General features: G+C 42.7%; 1 protein-coding gene across 1 annotated transcript in view; it reads right to left on the bottom strand.

The window, feature by feature from the left end:
- The window catches only part of LOC139468575 (E3 ubiquitin-protein ligase TRAF7-like), a 174,922-nt gene that overhangs the window by 38,422 nt on the left and 120,290 nt on the right, over window positions 1–16,210 (bottom strand). Inside the window, exons 12-19 of the mRNA XM_071250637.1 lie at window positions 14,995–15,046; window positions 14,090–14,142; window positions 12,157–12,225; window positions 11,122–11,244; window positions 10,112–10,231; window positions 8,390–8,506; window positions 7,769–7,888; window positions 6,149–6,280 (exon numbers count right to left, since the gene is read on the bottom strand). Of these exons, the coding sequence (XP_071106738.1) occupies window positions 6,149–6,280; window positions 7,769–7,888; window positions 8,390–8,506; window positions 10,112–10,231; window positions 11,122–11,244; window positions 12,157–12,225; window positions 14,090–14,142; window positions 14,995–15,046 (786 nt within the window). The remainder of the gene's footprint in view (window positions 1–6,148; window positions 6,281–7,768; window positions 7,889–8,389; window positions 8,507–10,111; window positions 10,232–11,121; window positions 11,245–12,156; window positions 12,226–14,089; window positions 14,143–14,994; window positions 15,047–16,210) is intronic.

Here is a 16,210-nt window from a genome sequence, read left to right as displayed (position 1 = left end):
CTACTTATGACGTTTCCTGTGTCGATCAGGAGAGCCTATTTCAACTTAACATGACAAAAAAAACATAAACTTGTTTGTAGCAGCGGAAGTTGTTAATGATCTGGCATATTGGTTGAGTATATTTTTCAGAAGGTTGATTGGTTGAAATAATGGATTAATGACAATTGTTTTTATCATATAATGTTGCTTTCAAACACTTAAAACTAAGCAAACTTTCCACAAACTTGTGCACTGGTTCCATGATCACTGAGGGACATTATGTAACAGCACTTCAGACATGGAAGAGAAGAGAAATACCAGACACTTCCTCTTCTCAAAAGCTGCCACAACACCGGTTCATCAGTACTGGGTATAGTTGCAGAAGACGGAGGACACTGATCAGGTCAGGCTAGAACGTGGGGTGAGGTGGTGAGCTGGTGAGCTGGTGGGGTGGTGAGGTGGTGAGATGAAAAGGGGTTTTATGTCGCTTCAATATGCATGTGTGTGTGTGCATGTGTGTGAGTGAGCATGTGTGTGTGTGTGTGCATGAGTGTGTGTGTGCATGTGTGTGAGCAGTTGTGTGTGTGTGCATGTGTGTTCAAACGTGTGTGTGTGTGTGTGTGTGTGTGTGTGTATTTGTGAGTGTGTGTGTGCATGTGTGTGGGTATGGATGTGAGTGAGCATGTGTGTGTGTGTGTGTGTATGTGTGTGTGTGCATGCGTGTGTGTGTGTGTGCATGTGTGTGCATGTGTGTGGGTGTGGATGTGTGTGGGTGTGCATGTGTTTAAGTGTGCATGTGTGTAGGTGTGCATGTGTGTGTGTGTGCATGTGTGTGTGTGCATGTGTTTAAGTGTGCATGTGTGTAGGTGTGCATGTGTGTGTGTGTGTATGTGTGTGTGTGCATGCGTGTGTGTGTGTGTGCATGTGTGTGTGTGTGTGCATGTGTGTGTGTGTGCATGTGTGTGTGTGCATGTGTGTGTGCATGTGTGTGTTCATGTGTGTGTGTGTGTGTGTGTGCATGTGTGGATGTGTGTGGGTGTGCATGTGAATGAGTGAGCATGTCAGCTTGATGTGGGATGCAGGTCTCAGATGTTTACCACTTCGGTGAAACCCACGAGCACGGGTATGGTGCTGACAAACCTAGAAACATAATCAGGGGAACCAGGATTCGAATCACAGGTTTCTGGCGTGAGTGAGTGGTAAACGTCTGAGACCTGCACCACTTCAGGCTTTCGTCTCACATTAAGCTGACATGCAGTGATAAAACTGGAAGACTGTTCAAAGCAGTATTAAACAATCCATGTGTATCTCCAAGCTTCATTTAATGCAAACGAGGATAACAGTACCAATTCAGGAATCAACTCAACTACAAGTATATTACGAGTTAATAGTGAGTGAATGAGTTCTGTTTAACACCGCTTTCAACATTATTCCAGTTATATCACGGTGTGTCAGCTTAATGTGGGAGGTAAGTCCGAAGTGATGCAGGTCTTAGATGTTTACCACTTCGGTGAAACCCACGAGCACAGGTATGGTGCTGACAAACCTAAACCATAATCGGGGCGAACCAGGATTCGAACCCACAATCATAGGTTTCTGGCATGTCCAGGGGATGCAACTCTGCACAGCACCTTAGACGACCTGGGCCACCCGTGCCCCTGGGTGTGCATGTACGTGGGTGTGTGTGTGGGTGGGTGGGTGTGCATGTGTGTGCCTCTGCATGGATGTGCATGTATGTGGGTGTATGTCGATGTGCATGTGTGTGAGTGTGCATGTGAACACTTTAACCACTAGGCTACTCCACCGACCCCTAACAACTTTAAGTTATCAGGGCATGCTGACACGTAATCAGCACACAATCCTCAACAGTCAGCTCTAATGACACCTGTATGGGGGATCCATTCAGCTCAGGGCTGCCCACAGCACACAATTCTCAACAGTCAGCTCTAATGGCAGCTGTACTGGGGATCCATTCAGCTCAAGGCTGCCGACAGGGGACAGCACTGCAAGTCTCATCAGTCATTATGAAGCAAACACTGAAGATCCAGGTTCAATTCCCGACATGGGTACAATGTGCGAAGCCCATTTATGGTGTCCCCCGTCATGATATTCCCGGAATATTGCCAAAGGCGTAAAACCATACTCACTCACTCCCTAAGGTAACTGATCAGGCTACTATATACCAGTTCAAATAGACATAAGTTTGTATTTACAGGTGCACTATGGTTGCAGAAAGGCTAATACAGTGTTTGAAACAAAGAGGGTCCAGGGGTGCTTGAGCTTTTCTCCTACAGTATTGGAATCAGGGGGTTTCTAAAGTATCAGATGTATTGGCACTAGTCCTGGCTGTCTACACAGACCAAGGGTAGTCAAAAATGTCAAATGTCCCTAGCTACTAATACACGACACAATCTCTTATAGTTTGTTTGTTTGTTTATTTCTTTGTCTGTTTGTTGCTAAGCGCAACACAATTGGGATACAATGACATGAATCACACAAGTCAGTGAGCCTGACCACATGATCCCGTTAGTCGCCTTTAACGGCAAGCATTACGGTTGCTGAAGACCTATACTACCGTGGATCTTCATGGGTCTGATAATCTGTTATGGAACTGTGGAGACTCCATATGTATTCTTCTACACATCAGCCTATACATCATTAAGTGAATGGCGGAGTTGATGTATTGACTTCAGGGCGGCACCTTGCACAGAATTTCTGGGACACGCCACTACATTAGGCCTCCGCTGTTAGTCCACAGTCAACTGTCTGGATTCAAACTAAATGAGAGCTCCTTCACCTTGATGACCTGTCACACAATAATTTCTTTTCCAATTACTCACATAAAAATCTTTATCTGATGGTCACATGGCGATGCTTCCCATCCCAGGACTCATCAGTCGGCAGTTATGTCCCTCCTAACTTGTCTGCCACTGTTTGTAAATGTCGGCATTAAACATACTTTGTCATGTTGAGTGATCACCTAAGGGCAACCTGTTTATGAAACATTTTCAAATTTCCCACAAGAAGAATATCTTGTAGGCTTGGTAACCTTCAATAAATTCATAGTTTCCAATGAATAACCCTTCTGATTCTAGGTTTGAGATCATGCAGTCTTTTAGTGTTGACAGCAAGTTCCAAAGACTGGACATGCTTATAATCAGTTGCCTGGAATCCTTTGAGCAGCAAATCTTGGCTCATCATCAGGGGTCATCTCAAAACATGAAACAGTAAATGACTAGCAAATGAAGAAGTTACAAAGCAGTCATGTGATGCGATACGATTTGCACATATTTGTGAATACTTTTGTTGCGAGGTTTTAGTTTAATGCTAAGTGAAAGGCCCACAATGTATACTCAACAACAAAAGTTCCTGTGAGAAGACCCGCAAGGCATCCCATTTTGACAGGAAACCACTGTCATGCACATCTACAGTGGTGCAGACAGCGTCTACGCTGGACGGCCATGAAGTGGGGACAAGTTCTATTCACTGACGAGTCTCGTTTTCACCTCAGCCACAGCGATGGACAGTTTCGAGTGTACCGACGTCGAGGTGAATGTTACATCAATCTTTGTGTCATGGAAGATCGGTTCGGGGGCGGCAGCGTTATGATAGGGGTGGGATTACAGCAAGACAGAGGACCCGTTTAACAGTGGTAGAGGGAAATCTCAAAGGACAGTGCTGCAGTGACGAGATGTTGTTCTACCGTTTTTGCGTCATCATGGCCAAGGCATTACCTTTCAACATGACAACGCCTGGCCTCATATTGCTCGACTTGTCCAGGATTCTCTTCAACAAAACAACATGAATGTCATCCCCTGGCCGGCTCGCACCCCTGATCTCTCACCAATCGAGCACATGTGGGATGAGAGCGCCTTCGACGTCAACTACGTGTTAAACAGACACTCGTGGAACTGCGAAACATGCTCCAGCAGATATGGACAGATATCCCACAGGACTTTGTGCGATGCCTGGTCCATTCAATGAGATGAAGATGTGTTGCTTGCATTGCAACCAGAGGTGGACACACACGCTATTGATTTGTAAATTGACATTTTGGCATGTTCATGTTTTTTTATGAAATTACTCATTTTCTGAAGTCAGTATGGCAAATTAAACCATTTGAACACTTACAGGACTCTTAATCTGTTGCAAACCGCAAATGTTTCATAACATAACTTTGCATTAAATCTTATTCTTATACTTTTGTTGTTCAGTATATATAAACACCTCACTACATAGGACATGTTTAGGTTAAAATAGAATTGCTGTCATCTGGACAACCCGTCTTGTGCATGCGCGGTTGGTCTCTCGCAAGGGATAGGTTTCCCTCACAACTATTATGATATGAGGGCAGTGAATAGGACATCTGTGGAAAATTCATTAAAATTTTGTAGTGTGGTTCTCAGCATGAACAGGAATGTATGGCTATGATGTGATAGACGTAGGGTATTCGCAAGAAAAGAATGGATACAACAAAGACGCAGACAAGAAGTGCAACAATTGTATCAGTGCCCATCATAAGGTATTACATTAATTCAGTTTTCAATGCACATTTCTTCACATATAATTTCAACTTTCTGGTCACAGTGCTGTTTCTACAATAAAATAAATTGACATTCTCGTCAAACGTCCACACAGTTGGTTCTTCAGATTCTGACAAAGGGGAAAACCAGTGACATCATCCATGGTCGCCAAAGTTGAATGACGACCATGACCCCTCGACACAACTGAGAAGTCGCATGAGTCCTTATCAGGAAAACAACATTTTGTATTATTTTCCATTTAAAAAGAGCAGCAATAAATTGGCACATCCATTGAAAACTACATTGATGTTACATTTGGTGAATGCATACACGTCAAATGTCAGCTTCACAGGTACAGTGTTTTCAGCTGGGATGAAACAGAATTGGTAAATGCCACATGCTCCTGACATGGCGACAGTGACAAGGCGTCACAACAATAAAACTAGCATCTTCCTGAGGCAAGGGAATTAACTGACTATAAAAGTCCTGTTTCCACCCCTGCCAAACTAGGCTGGTATTATGGAGTTATATTTTGGCTGGACTAACTTGTCTATGCATAGTCCAATCAAAATAACGCAACAAAATCGAAATTTGGTTAGTAAGCTGTCGTGCAGATTTTGGACGTTTGCATGATTTGCAAAGCAAGTGCACCGCCAACTCGTTTTCCAAGTCTTTTCATGTTTTTAATGAAGGTGTGCACATAATTTAAAGCACTTCGCGATATGAGGCCTGTTTTATCACAATATAGATCTTGATTGGCATGGCTTGAAACTGGGAGTCAGTTAACTCCCTTGACTCAGGAAGATGTGAAACTAGTGGAATTTATGTTTCAGAATATAAAAAGCAATGTCAAGGTGAGCTCAAGTGAGCTTCGGCTTGAGTTGGTATTCTGCTTTGAAGACAATTATGTACAAGTGGGTGTTACACTGTACTGCACCAAGACGTCAGCCATAAGTCATGGAAGTTATATGTCAGTCAACACCTACCCTGAGAGATCTGTCAATTATAACACCTACCCTGAGACATCTGTCAGCTATAACACCTACCCTGAGAGATCTGTCAGTTAAAACACCTACCCTGAGAGATCTGTCAGTTATAACACCTACCTGGAGACATCTGTCGGTTATAACACCTACCCGGAGACATCTGTCAGCTATAACACCTACCCTGAGAGATCTGTCAGCTATAACACCTACCCTGAGAGATCTGTCAGCTATAACACCTACCCTGAGAGATCTGTCAGCTATAACACCTACCCTGAGAGATCTGTCAGTTATAACACCTACCTGGAGACATCTGTCGGTTATAACACCTACCCGGAGACATCTGTCAGCTATAACACCTACCCTGAGAGATCTGTCAGCTATAACACCTACCCTGAGAGATCTGTCAGTTATAACACCTACCTGGAGACATCTGTCAGCTATAACACCTACCCTAAGAGATCTGTCAGCTATAACACCTACCCTGAGAGATCTGTCAGCTATAACACCTACCCTAAGAGATCTGTCAGCTATAACACCTACCCTGAGAGATCTGTCAGTTATAACACCTACCCTGAGAGATCTGTCAGCTATAACACCTACCCTAAGAGATCTGTCAGCTATAACACCTACCCTGAGAGATCTGTCAGTTATAACACCTACCCTGAGAGATCTGTCGTAGGAAGCGCTGAAGACTTTTGTTCCTGAAGCTGTGTGAAGGGGAGCTAGAGCATACACTGTGCCGGAATGACCCATCAGCGTTGTCACCTGCTTGTATGTGCCGTGCTCCCATACCTGACACACAAACATAACATAAATGCTGACAGTTAAAAGGGAACTGAATCACAAGTTTCACGACATTCTCCTTACACCCCCACCCCTAGTTACAGGTACATCACAGCCATTCAGTTTCAGCTCCCTGACCCCTCCATGGACACCCCTCCATGGACACCCCACCCCACCCCCTACCCCCAGTTACAGGTACATCACACCCATTCAGTTTCAGCTCCCTGACCCCTCCATGGACACCCCACCCCACCCCACCCCCAGTTACAGGTACATCACAGCCATTCAGTTTCAGCTCCCTGACCCCTCCATGGACACCCCACCCCACCCCACCCCCAGTTACAGGTACATCACACCCGTTCAGTTTCAGCTCCCTGACCCCTCCATGGACACCCCATCCCACCCCACCCCAAGTTACAGGTACATCACAGCCATTCAGTTTCAGCTCCCTGACCCCTCCATGGACACCCCACCCCACCCCACCCCCTACCCCCAGTTACAGGTACATCACAGCCATTCAGTTTCAGCTCCCTGACCCCTCCATGGACACCCCACCCCACCCCACCCCCAGTTACAGGTACATCACACCCGTTCAGTTTCAGCTCCCTGACCCCTCCATGGACACCCCATCCCACCCCACCCCAAGTTACAGGTACATCACAGCCATTCAGTTTCAGCTCCCTGACCCCTCCATGGACACCCCACCCCACCCCACCCCCTACCCCCAGTTACAGGTACATCACAGCCATTTAGTTTCAGCTCCCTGACCCCTCCATGGACACCCCACCCCAACCCACCCCACCCCCAGTTACAGGTACATCACACCCATTCAGTTTCAGCTCCCTGACCCCTCCATGGACACCCCACCCCACCCCCTACCCCCAGTTACAGGTACGTCACAGCCATTTAGTTTCAGCTCCCTGACCCCTCCATGGACACCACACCCCCAGTTACAGGTACATCACAGCCATTTAGTTTCAGCTCCCTGACCCCTCCATGGACACCCCACCCCATCCCATGCTCGTGTCATGATTCCACCTTTTACTTCCACTCTTATAAGAAAATTCTCTTGGCAATCTCCAAGACTTTCCAACAGATGGACAAATCATGATCCTGTGATTTCCACTGGCTTCTGACAGCTGACATTATTTCCACACAAATAGGGTATGCTTAATACAATGAAGCCTTGATCACACTTGTTCACTTTACTTAATACAAGTAGTGTTGACAATAGGGGTTCTGACGCAACCTACATAAAATGATATCATGATGCGGCAAGACGACATTTTGCCAAGCAGTTGCTACATTTTGCAAACTGCTGAACAAATGTAACAACTTCTTCGCAAAATGTCGTCTTACTGCATCATGATATAATTTTATGTAGGTTGCGTCAGAACCCCTATTGTCTATACTACCACACATCATTTACAATAACTAGTAAAAAGCTGCTCTACACCCAGAGCTCTAGGGGACTGCAAGCTGTTGTAGTGAACTCACATGAATACAGTTCTCGTATGTGCCTGCGAGGATGTGGTGGTTGGTGATGGTGATGCTGTAGACGCTGCCGCCCGACGTGTCGAGGTTGCGAACACATTCCAGGGTGACTAAGTCCCAGATCTACACACACACAGCTGGAGTCAGTGAGTAAGTCAAACACGTAGTTACACTAGAAGTTCAGTTTGTAGAAGAGAAGCAATGTGCTGCCAATTTCTTTTCAGATGTTTTTGATTCAGTAAACTGGAAAATTACACAGCAAATATCAGTAGGCGAGTATGAACTACCACTGTATCTGAAGTCTGAACCTACAACATATTGCGGTGGACCTACAGTCACCGCGTATGAATATAGTATTTGAGTGAACTGTCCTATTATCATATAGTGCCAAATGATTTGCAGCCATGTTTGTCTATATACTCACCACAGAAAGACACCTACAATTGTATCTTAACTTATTGGCAACATCAATCAATAGGTTTCGGAGCAAGCAGACACTAAATTGATTTATGAAGCTTAAAACTCATTCCTTCATGGTGACTTTATTTGAATATTTATCGGATCATGATACCATCTACCACACTATCCATTATATGAGACTGCTGTGTACGTGAGTGGACTGACCTTGATTGTTTGATATGACCCGCTGAATAGTTGATCCTGTGTGGCGGACAGGGCCCTCACCCAGTGGTTCAGACCGGTCAGCTCCTGTTTCAGCTCGTACGTTCCGGCGTCCCACACCTGCACACGATTGGAAGTTGGGAGTCACATGAGCATCATGTTAACAATGACAGTAAGTCATGCACTGGTGTATCATGACAGCTGCCTAAACCAGCTGCCTTATTTTGGCCTAAGACAGAAATCAGCATAAACATATCAGTATGAACATATCAGTATGAACATATCAGCATGAACATATCAGCATGAACATATCAGCATGAACATATCAGCATGAACATATCAGCATGAACATATCAGTATGAACATATCAGCATGAACATATCAGTATGAACATATCAGTATGAACATATCAGTATGAACATATCAGCATGAACATATCAGTATGAACATATCAGCATGAACATATCAGTATGAACAGATCAGCATGAACATATCAGTATGAACATATCAGTATGAACATATCAGCATGAACATATCAGTATGAACATATCAGTATGAACATATCAGCATGAACATATCAGTATGAACATATCAATATGAACATATCAGTATGAACATATCAGCATGAACATATCAGCATGAACATATCAGCATGAACACATCAATATGAACATATCAGTATGAACATATCAGTATGAACATATCAGTATGAACATATCAGTATGAACATATCAGTATGAACATATCAGCATGAACATATCAGTATGAACATATCAGTATGAACATATCAGTATGAACACATCAATGTGAACAGATCAGCATGAACAGATCATTTTGAACACATCAATATGAACATATCAGCATGAACATATCAGTATGAACATATCAGCATGAACATATCAGTATGAACATATCAGCATGAACATATCAGTATGAACATATCAGTATGAACATATCAGCATGAACATATCAGTATGAACATATCAGCATGAACATATCAGTATGAACATATCAGTATGAACACATCAATATGAACAGATCAGCATGAACAGATCATTTTGAACACATCAATATGAACATATCAGCATGAACATATCAGTATGAACATATCAGCATGAACATATCAGTATGAACATATCAGTATGAACATATCAGCATGAACATATCAGTATGAACACATCAATATGAACAGATCAGCATGAACAGATCATTTTGAACACATCAATATGAACATATCAGCATGAACATATCAGTATGAACATATCAGCATGAACATATCAGTATGAACATATCAGTATGAACATATCAGCATTAACAGATCATTTTGAACACATCAATATGAACATATCAGCATGAACATATCAGTATGAACACATCAGTATGAACACATCAGCATGAACATATCAGTATGAACATATCAGTATGAACATATCAGTATGAACATATCAGCATGAACACATCAGTATGAACATATCAGCATGAACACATCAGTATAAACATATCAGTATGAACATATCAGCATGAACATATCAGTATGAACATATCAGTATGAACATATCAGTATAAACATAAACATATCAGTATAAACATATCAGTATGAACATATCAGCATGAACATATCAGCATGAACACATCAGCATGAACACATCAGTATAAACATATCAGCATGAACATATCAGCCATGTTCATGATGCACCATGGCTAATGTGTTACAAGGTTACCTACCCTGACAACCTTGAGGGAGCCACTGAAGAGCATGTTGCGTGCCGCGACCAGCGTACAGACAGGGTTGTCGTGGGCCTTTATCACAGTGACGCTTTCGAAGGTATCCTCTGTGTCCCACACCTATAGCAGAGGAGGGAGTCACTCACACAACACAAAATCTTAAATTCATCACAACAGTGCGTATTGCTGGAATACATGAAACTTTTTTGCAATATGTTGAATATATTCTTTACATGATACACAGTAACCTACAAACAACAAACTGAAGGAAGCATAAAAATCAGTTGTTGATATAAAGAACCAAACTGATAGTTACAATTTCAGTGTCAGTTTGCACAAAGCTTATTAAACTGAAAAAAAGGCTACACCAACTGTCAGACTACCGTTTCCTGGATAGTTAATAATAGGATGGGTGGGGAATAAATTGCATTATTGTGCTGAACAATGTCACTGATTTGTTTATAGTTTTGTTCAGTGTCTATAAATAAATAAGCAGTCTGTGACATTATTGATTTTGAAATAGTCATTTCAAGAAATACACAGATTTATACAGTATACATGCCAGTTTTTATAGTTATACCTCCATATACGCCAAACAACAATGCAGTCAATTCAGACAAACCAGTCTGTGATGGCAGGGTCAATGTCCCACCTCACCAGGAGCAATCACACACAGAGTCACAGAATGACAGCATCACAGAATGACAGCATCACAGAATGACAGAATAACAGCATCACAGGGTCACAGTCACAGCGTCACAGAGTCACCTCCATTGCACATACAAGCATTTAGAAATAGTTTTGGGGTATCAAGAATCACCTTTAACAAACTTATGTCTGAGACATGCTCGAACAAGCTGGACCTGTTGCAACAGCACATACAGTCAAAGGGAAGTAACCGACATCACACTTGTCTCCCCTTAACCATGTCTTGAAGAAAGCCACCTTTATCCACAAGCAGCCCTTATGATAAGTAAGACAATGACAACTTCCACCTACAAAACACTTACAAAGATGTTGCAGTCTTGAGAACCGCTGTAGAGTTTGTTGCCATATGTACACAGTGCCAGGACGATACCCGTGTGTCCCTCTAGTGTCTTGACACATATGTAGCTTGTGCTGGTGTCCCACACCTGAAAACATTACATTAATACAGGATACAATAAAGACACCACTGTCTGCATACAATAACGGCACCACTGTCATCATACAATAAAGGCACCACTGTCTGCATACAATAATGGCACCACTGTGTCTGCATACAATAACGGCACCACTGTCTGCATACAATAACGGCACCACTGTCTGCATACAATAACGGCACCACTGTCTGCATACAATAACAGCAGCACTATCTGCATACAGTAACGGCAGCACTATCTGCATACAATAAAGACACCACTGTCTGCATACAATAACGGCACCACTGTCTGCATACAATAACAGCACCACTGTCTGCATACAATAACGGCACCACTATCTGCATACAGTAACGGCACCACTGTGTCTGCATACAATAAAGACACCACTGTCTGCATACAATAACGGCACTAGTGTCTGCATACAATAATGGCACACTGTGTCTGCATACAATAAAGACACCACTGTCTGCATACAATAACGGCACCACTATCTGCATACAGTAACGGCACCACTGTGTCTGCATACAATAAAGACACCACTGTCTGCATACAATAACGGCACTAGTGTCTGCATACAATAATGGCACACTGTGTCTGCATACAATAATGGCACCGGTGTCTGCATACAATAATGGCACACTGTGTCTGCATACAATAATGGCACCACTGTGTCTGCATACAATAACGGCACCACTGTCTGCATACAATAACGGCACCACTGTCTGCATACAATAACGGCAGCACTGTCTGCATATAAATATGGCACCCCTGTGTCTGTCAGTGACAGCTAGGGAGACAAGTGTATACATCTAAACACAGTTACAAAATACACCTCAATAATATCGTGCTCTGGATTGATCCTGGTCAGTAAACAACACGACTGGAAGTGTGTTTATTCCTTACCTTTATTGTTTTATCAGATGATCCACTGAACAAGTAGTCTCCCATTGGACATAAGCACCACACAGGACCCTTTACAGACAAACATGAGGATAAGTTTTTCATATGGTCAAACAAGTTGGAGTGAGTGAGTTTGGCCTAATGCTGCCTTAAACACTATGCAGTTCCTCAGTCATGCAGGCCTTAACACATTCACCACTTTTGTGAAGCCCACAAGCATCGACATGGTGTTGACAAACCTAGCAACAATCAGGGCAACCCTGGTGGTCAGACCTACGGTCACAGGTTTCTAAGCAATGTAGTTCAGCACAGCAAACTCTGAAGATGGGATAGTAGTCTTGTTCCCCACATGGATGGAATGGGTTTGATAAACATTTAGAAACTAACCAGCTGTACATGGACTTACAGACTACCTGTCCAGATTGAGTGAGTGAGTTTGGTTTTACGCTGCATTTAGCAATATTCCAGCAATATCATGGCGGGGGAAACCAGAAATGGGCTTCACACATTGAACCCATGTCGGGAATCGAATCCGGGTCTCGGCATGACGAGCGAACGATTTAACCATGAGGCTACCCGACCGCCCCTCTGTCCAGATTGAATGAACGGTGTTGACCCTGAGCCTGTACATCATTCATTCAACCTGTGAAGACCCAGGCTAGAATTGATCTTCAGCAACCCATGCTTGTCGTAAGAGACGACTAACAGGAACAGGTGGTCAGGCTCGCTGTATTTGACATGTTAAGTGCCCAAAGTGCAATAAACATTTCCAAGGTAGGGCCCTTGTGAACATCCACAATAAAATTGGTCTTCAGCAACCCATGTTTGTCATTAGAGGCAACCAATGAGATCTGATGGTCATGTTCACATACTTAGTTGATGCATGTCATCATAGCCCAACTGCGTAGATCGATGCTCATGATTTCAATCACTGGATTGCCTGGTCCAGACTTGAATATTGACAGATCGCTGTCATATATCTAGAATATTGCTGAGTGTGGCATTAAACAACAAACAAACAAATAAAACAACAGCATTCAATCACGACGGACAGATAATCTGTAAATCCAAATTTAGAGAAGGTTATTCTATATACTTCGGATCGACATTTTAAGAGAGAAAATAAAGAAGAAACATATAAAATGAAAGAAACCTCACTGAAGGCATCCAATTGTTCCGAAGACGCAATGTAAATAATCTGTGATGTAATGAGTGAGTATGGTTTTCCGCTGCTTTTAGCAATATTCCAGCAATATCACAGCGGGGGACACCAGAAATGGGCTTCATACATTGTACCCATGTGGGGAATAGAACCCAGGTCTTCGGCATGACAAGCAAAAGCTTTAACCTCTAGGCTACCCTACCACCCCTGATGTCATGAACAATAATTGACATCATAGTGATTTTTTTTTTACAATGAAGCTGTGGAATGCCATTTTGCTTCAGCTAACCAATCAGCATTGAGAATTTCTAAAATGCAAAAGTCGGAAAGTTATTTAACATGATCATTCTACTCTTAGGGGTCATATCCTTTTCATGCAATCAGCAGGAAAGGTGCATCCAAAAGAAAGTGAAATAACTACATGACATCCACACCTTTACATCACAAACATCAGTCACTGTCTGTCTTTTCAGACTGTTAGAGAGAAACTGAATGAGGAGGGAGTCAGTTCATATTCCACACCAGCAAGACTACCTCAATCTTGTAATTACAGGTCTTGATCAGTGCTTATTTTGATTTACGTTGTGGACCAAAAGTTTTAACCGAAACCTTTGGTCGCATCCAATATTGTACCAGAACAGTATTAGGGTTACAATTTCTCTCCTTGTACTGTGCCCATGTTGAGATATGGCTGCCTCACTTGGAACATGCAACACATTGTGTCTCCTGATTGTTCCATAATATCGATTCGTCAAGGAAAGTTGAACAACGTACCTGATGTCCGACAAATGTGCCTTTACATTTGAACATGGAAATAGGGTCGTAAGCTGAAGAAGAAGAAAAATATACTTACTTACATAAAGAGGTAGGTGAAATAGGACTTAACGTCGTGTTTAAGGTTATTGCTTTAATAAAACGATGTGCCTACATGATGAGCGGTAGCACCTAATAGTTTTAGTCCACAAGTCCTCATAGTGATAACATACAGCAAACCCTACTAGTCCTTAGGATGCCTTAAGTATTGGGCAGTTTGGCAAGGACTAGTGCCAATTTCCATCGCTGACGCATGTGTGGCTACTTGTCCTTGTCAGATATTAAAGTGTTTGCCTACTGAGATACCATGCTACAGTGTTAAAATGGAAACAGACACAGTATACTGACTCCGAGCCGACCAGTTCTTGTTTTATTCCCTTAGTGTCGAGCGCCAGACAGGGTAAAAAGTAGAGCCCTCTGTTAACGTCTATTGGTATAAAAAGTTCAGTTCATTGTTTCCATGTAAATTATCTTTGAGTTAGTTTTGAGTTTAGAGATAAACATTCTGTGTTTCAATGTAAAGCTATCCAACCTGCATAGGCTTGTTATGATTGATTGACTTTGGAAGAAAATGCAGCTTTAGTGAGTGAGTAAGTATGGTTTTACACCGCTTTTAGAAATATTTCAGCAATATCACTGCAGGAGTCACCAGAAATGGCTTCACACATTGTACCCACGTCGGGAATCGAACCTGGGTCTTCAGCGAGACAAGCGAACGCTTTAACAAAAATGCCTCCTGGTTCACATTTGTTAAATATTTGGACGAAAAAATAAAATTAATATATCATAGCCTGATTCTATGAATTAGGATTATCAAAACGCATTGCATCATCATAATCATTATTTGTAACTGTCGTTCTCCCTACCTCCAGCAGTAGCACCAAGGTTCAGCCGGTTCCGCAGATGTGACACCTCGTCCTGGAAATAACATCAGGCATGCTGACAAGCAACAGGTGACCAAACATACAGATTCTCCACTAGGTTCCGACTGACAAGATAACAGACACTGTCAAACAGCCAGGTCACATTAACAATGATGCATATGAAACGGAAAACATTTGATTAAATAAAGGGCTTCCATCTCAACATTGAAACATAATTTTATTTTTCAGAATGAGTCTGTCGGCTTAGGTTACATATTGGGAAATACGAGAGGTGGTGACATTTATCAAACAAGCAAAAACACAGTCCTTCCAAAAAGTAGCTCTGATGATCAGATTTATACAAGTTGTATATTCATGTGTGTTGTGGTGCTGAATGTTTTACCTGCGTGAGTGAGTGAGTGAGTGAGTGAGTGAGTGAGTGAGTGAGTGAGTGTGTGTGTGTGTGAGTGAACGTATGTGAGTGAGTGAGTGAGTGAGTGAGTGTATGTGTGTGAGCGTGTGTGAGTGAGTGAGTGAGTGAGTGAGTGAGTGAGTGAGTGTGTGAGTGAGTGGGATTTATTGTTGCTTTGAACATAATTCCAGTTGGCGTATCACGTCTCAGGGAAACAATCCTGTGATTGATATTGTGAGCAATGATCTGTGTCGTCAGGGTACAATGACATGCCATCAACAAAGACACAGTCTGACCCAGATCTTCACAGGTCACATGTAAAGTAATGTATTGTATTGTTTGTTTGTTTAACGCCACACTCAGCAATATTCCAGCTATATGATGGTGGTCTGTAAATATTTGAGTCTAGACCAGACAATCCCATTATTGACATCATGAGCATCGATCAATCCAAAAGGGATACGATGACATGCATCATCCAAGTCAGCGAGTCTGACCACCTGATCCTGTCAATTGCCTCTTACAACAAGCCTAGTCGCCTTCTACGACAAGCATGGGTTGCTGAAGACCTATTCTAGCCCCGATCTTCACAGGTTTGTAAAGTAAAGGAATCTGCTTCAGTCAAACCAGTGGTCAATAGTATGAGCAAAGATTCACATGAAAGAAACAAACTAGCGCACAGGGCACAGATAACATTTGGTACATCCCTGTCATCACCAAGTAAACTGACCCCTGAAGATCTGGGTTAGAAATGGTCTTCAGCAACAAACATTTGTCAGAAGAAGTGTATGTGCTTGTTGTAAGAGG

Source organism: Haliotis cracherodii, unplaced genomic scaffold (assembly GCF_022045235.1).
Source record: "Haliotis cracherodii isolate W230 unplaced genomic scaffold, xgHalCrac1.p SCAF_2, whole genome shotgun sequence".
NCBI classification, from domain to species: domain Eukaryota; kingdom Metazoa; phylum Mollusca; class Gastropoda; order Lepetellida; family Haliotidae; genus Haliotis; species Haliotis cracherodii.
The sequence above is the reverse complement of the archived record's forward strand: the minus strand, read 5'-3'. Positions and strand labels throughout refer to the sequence as shown.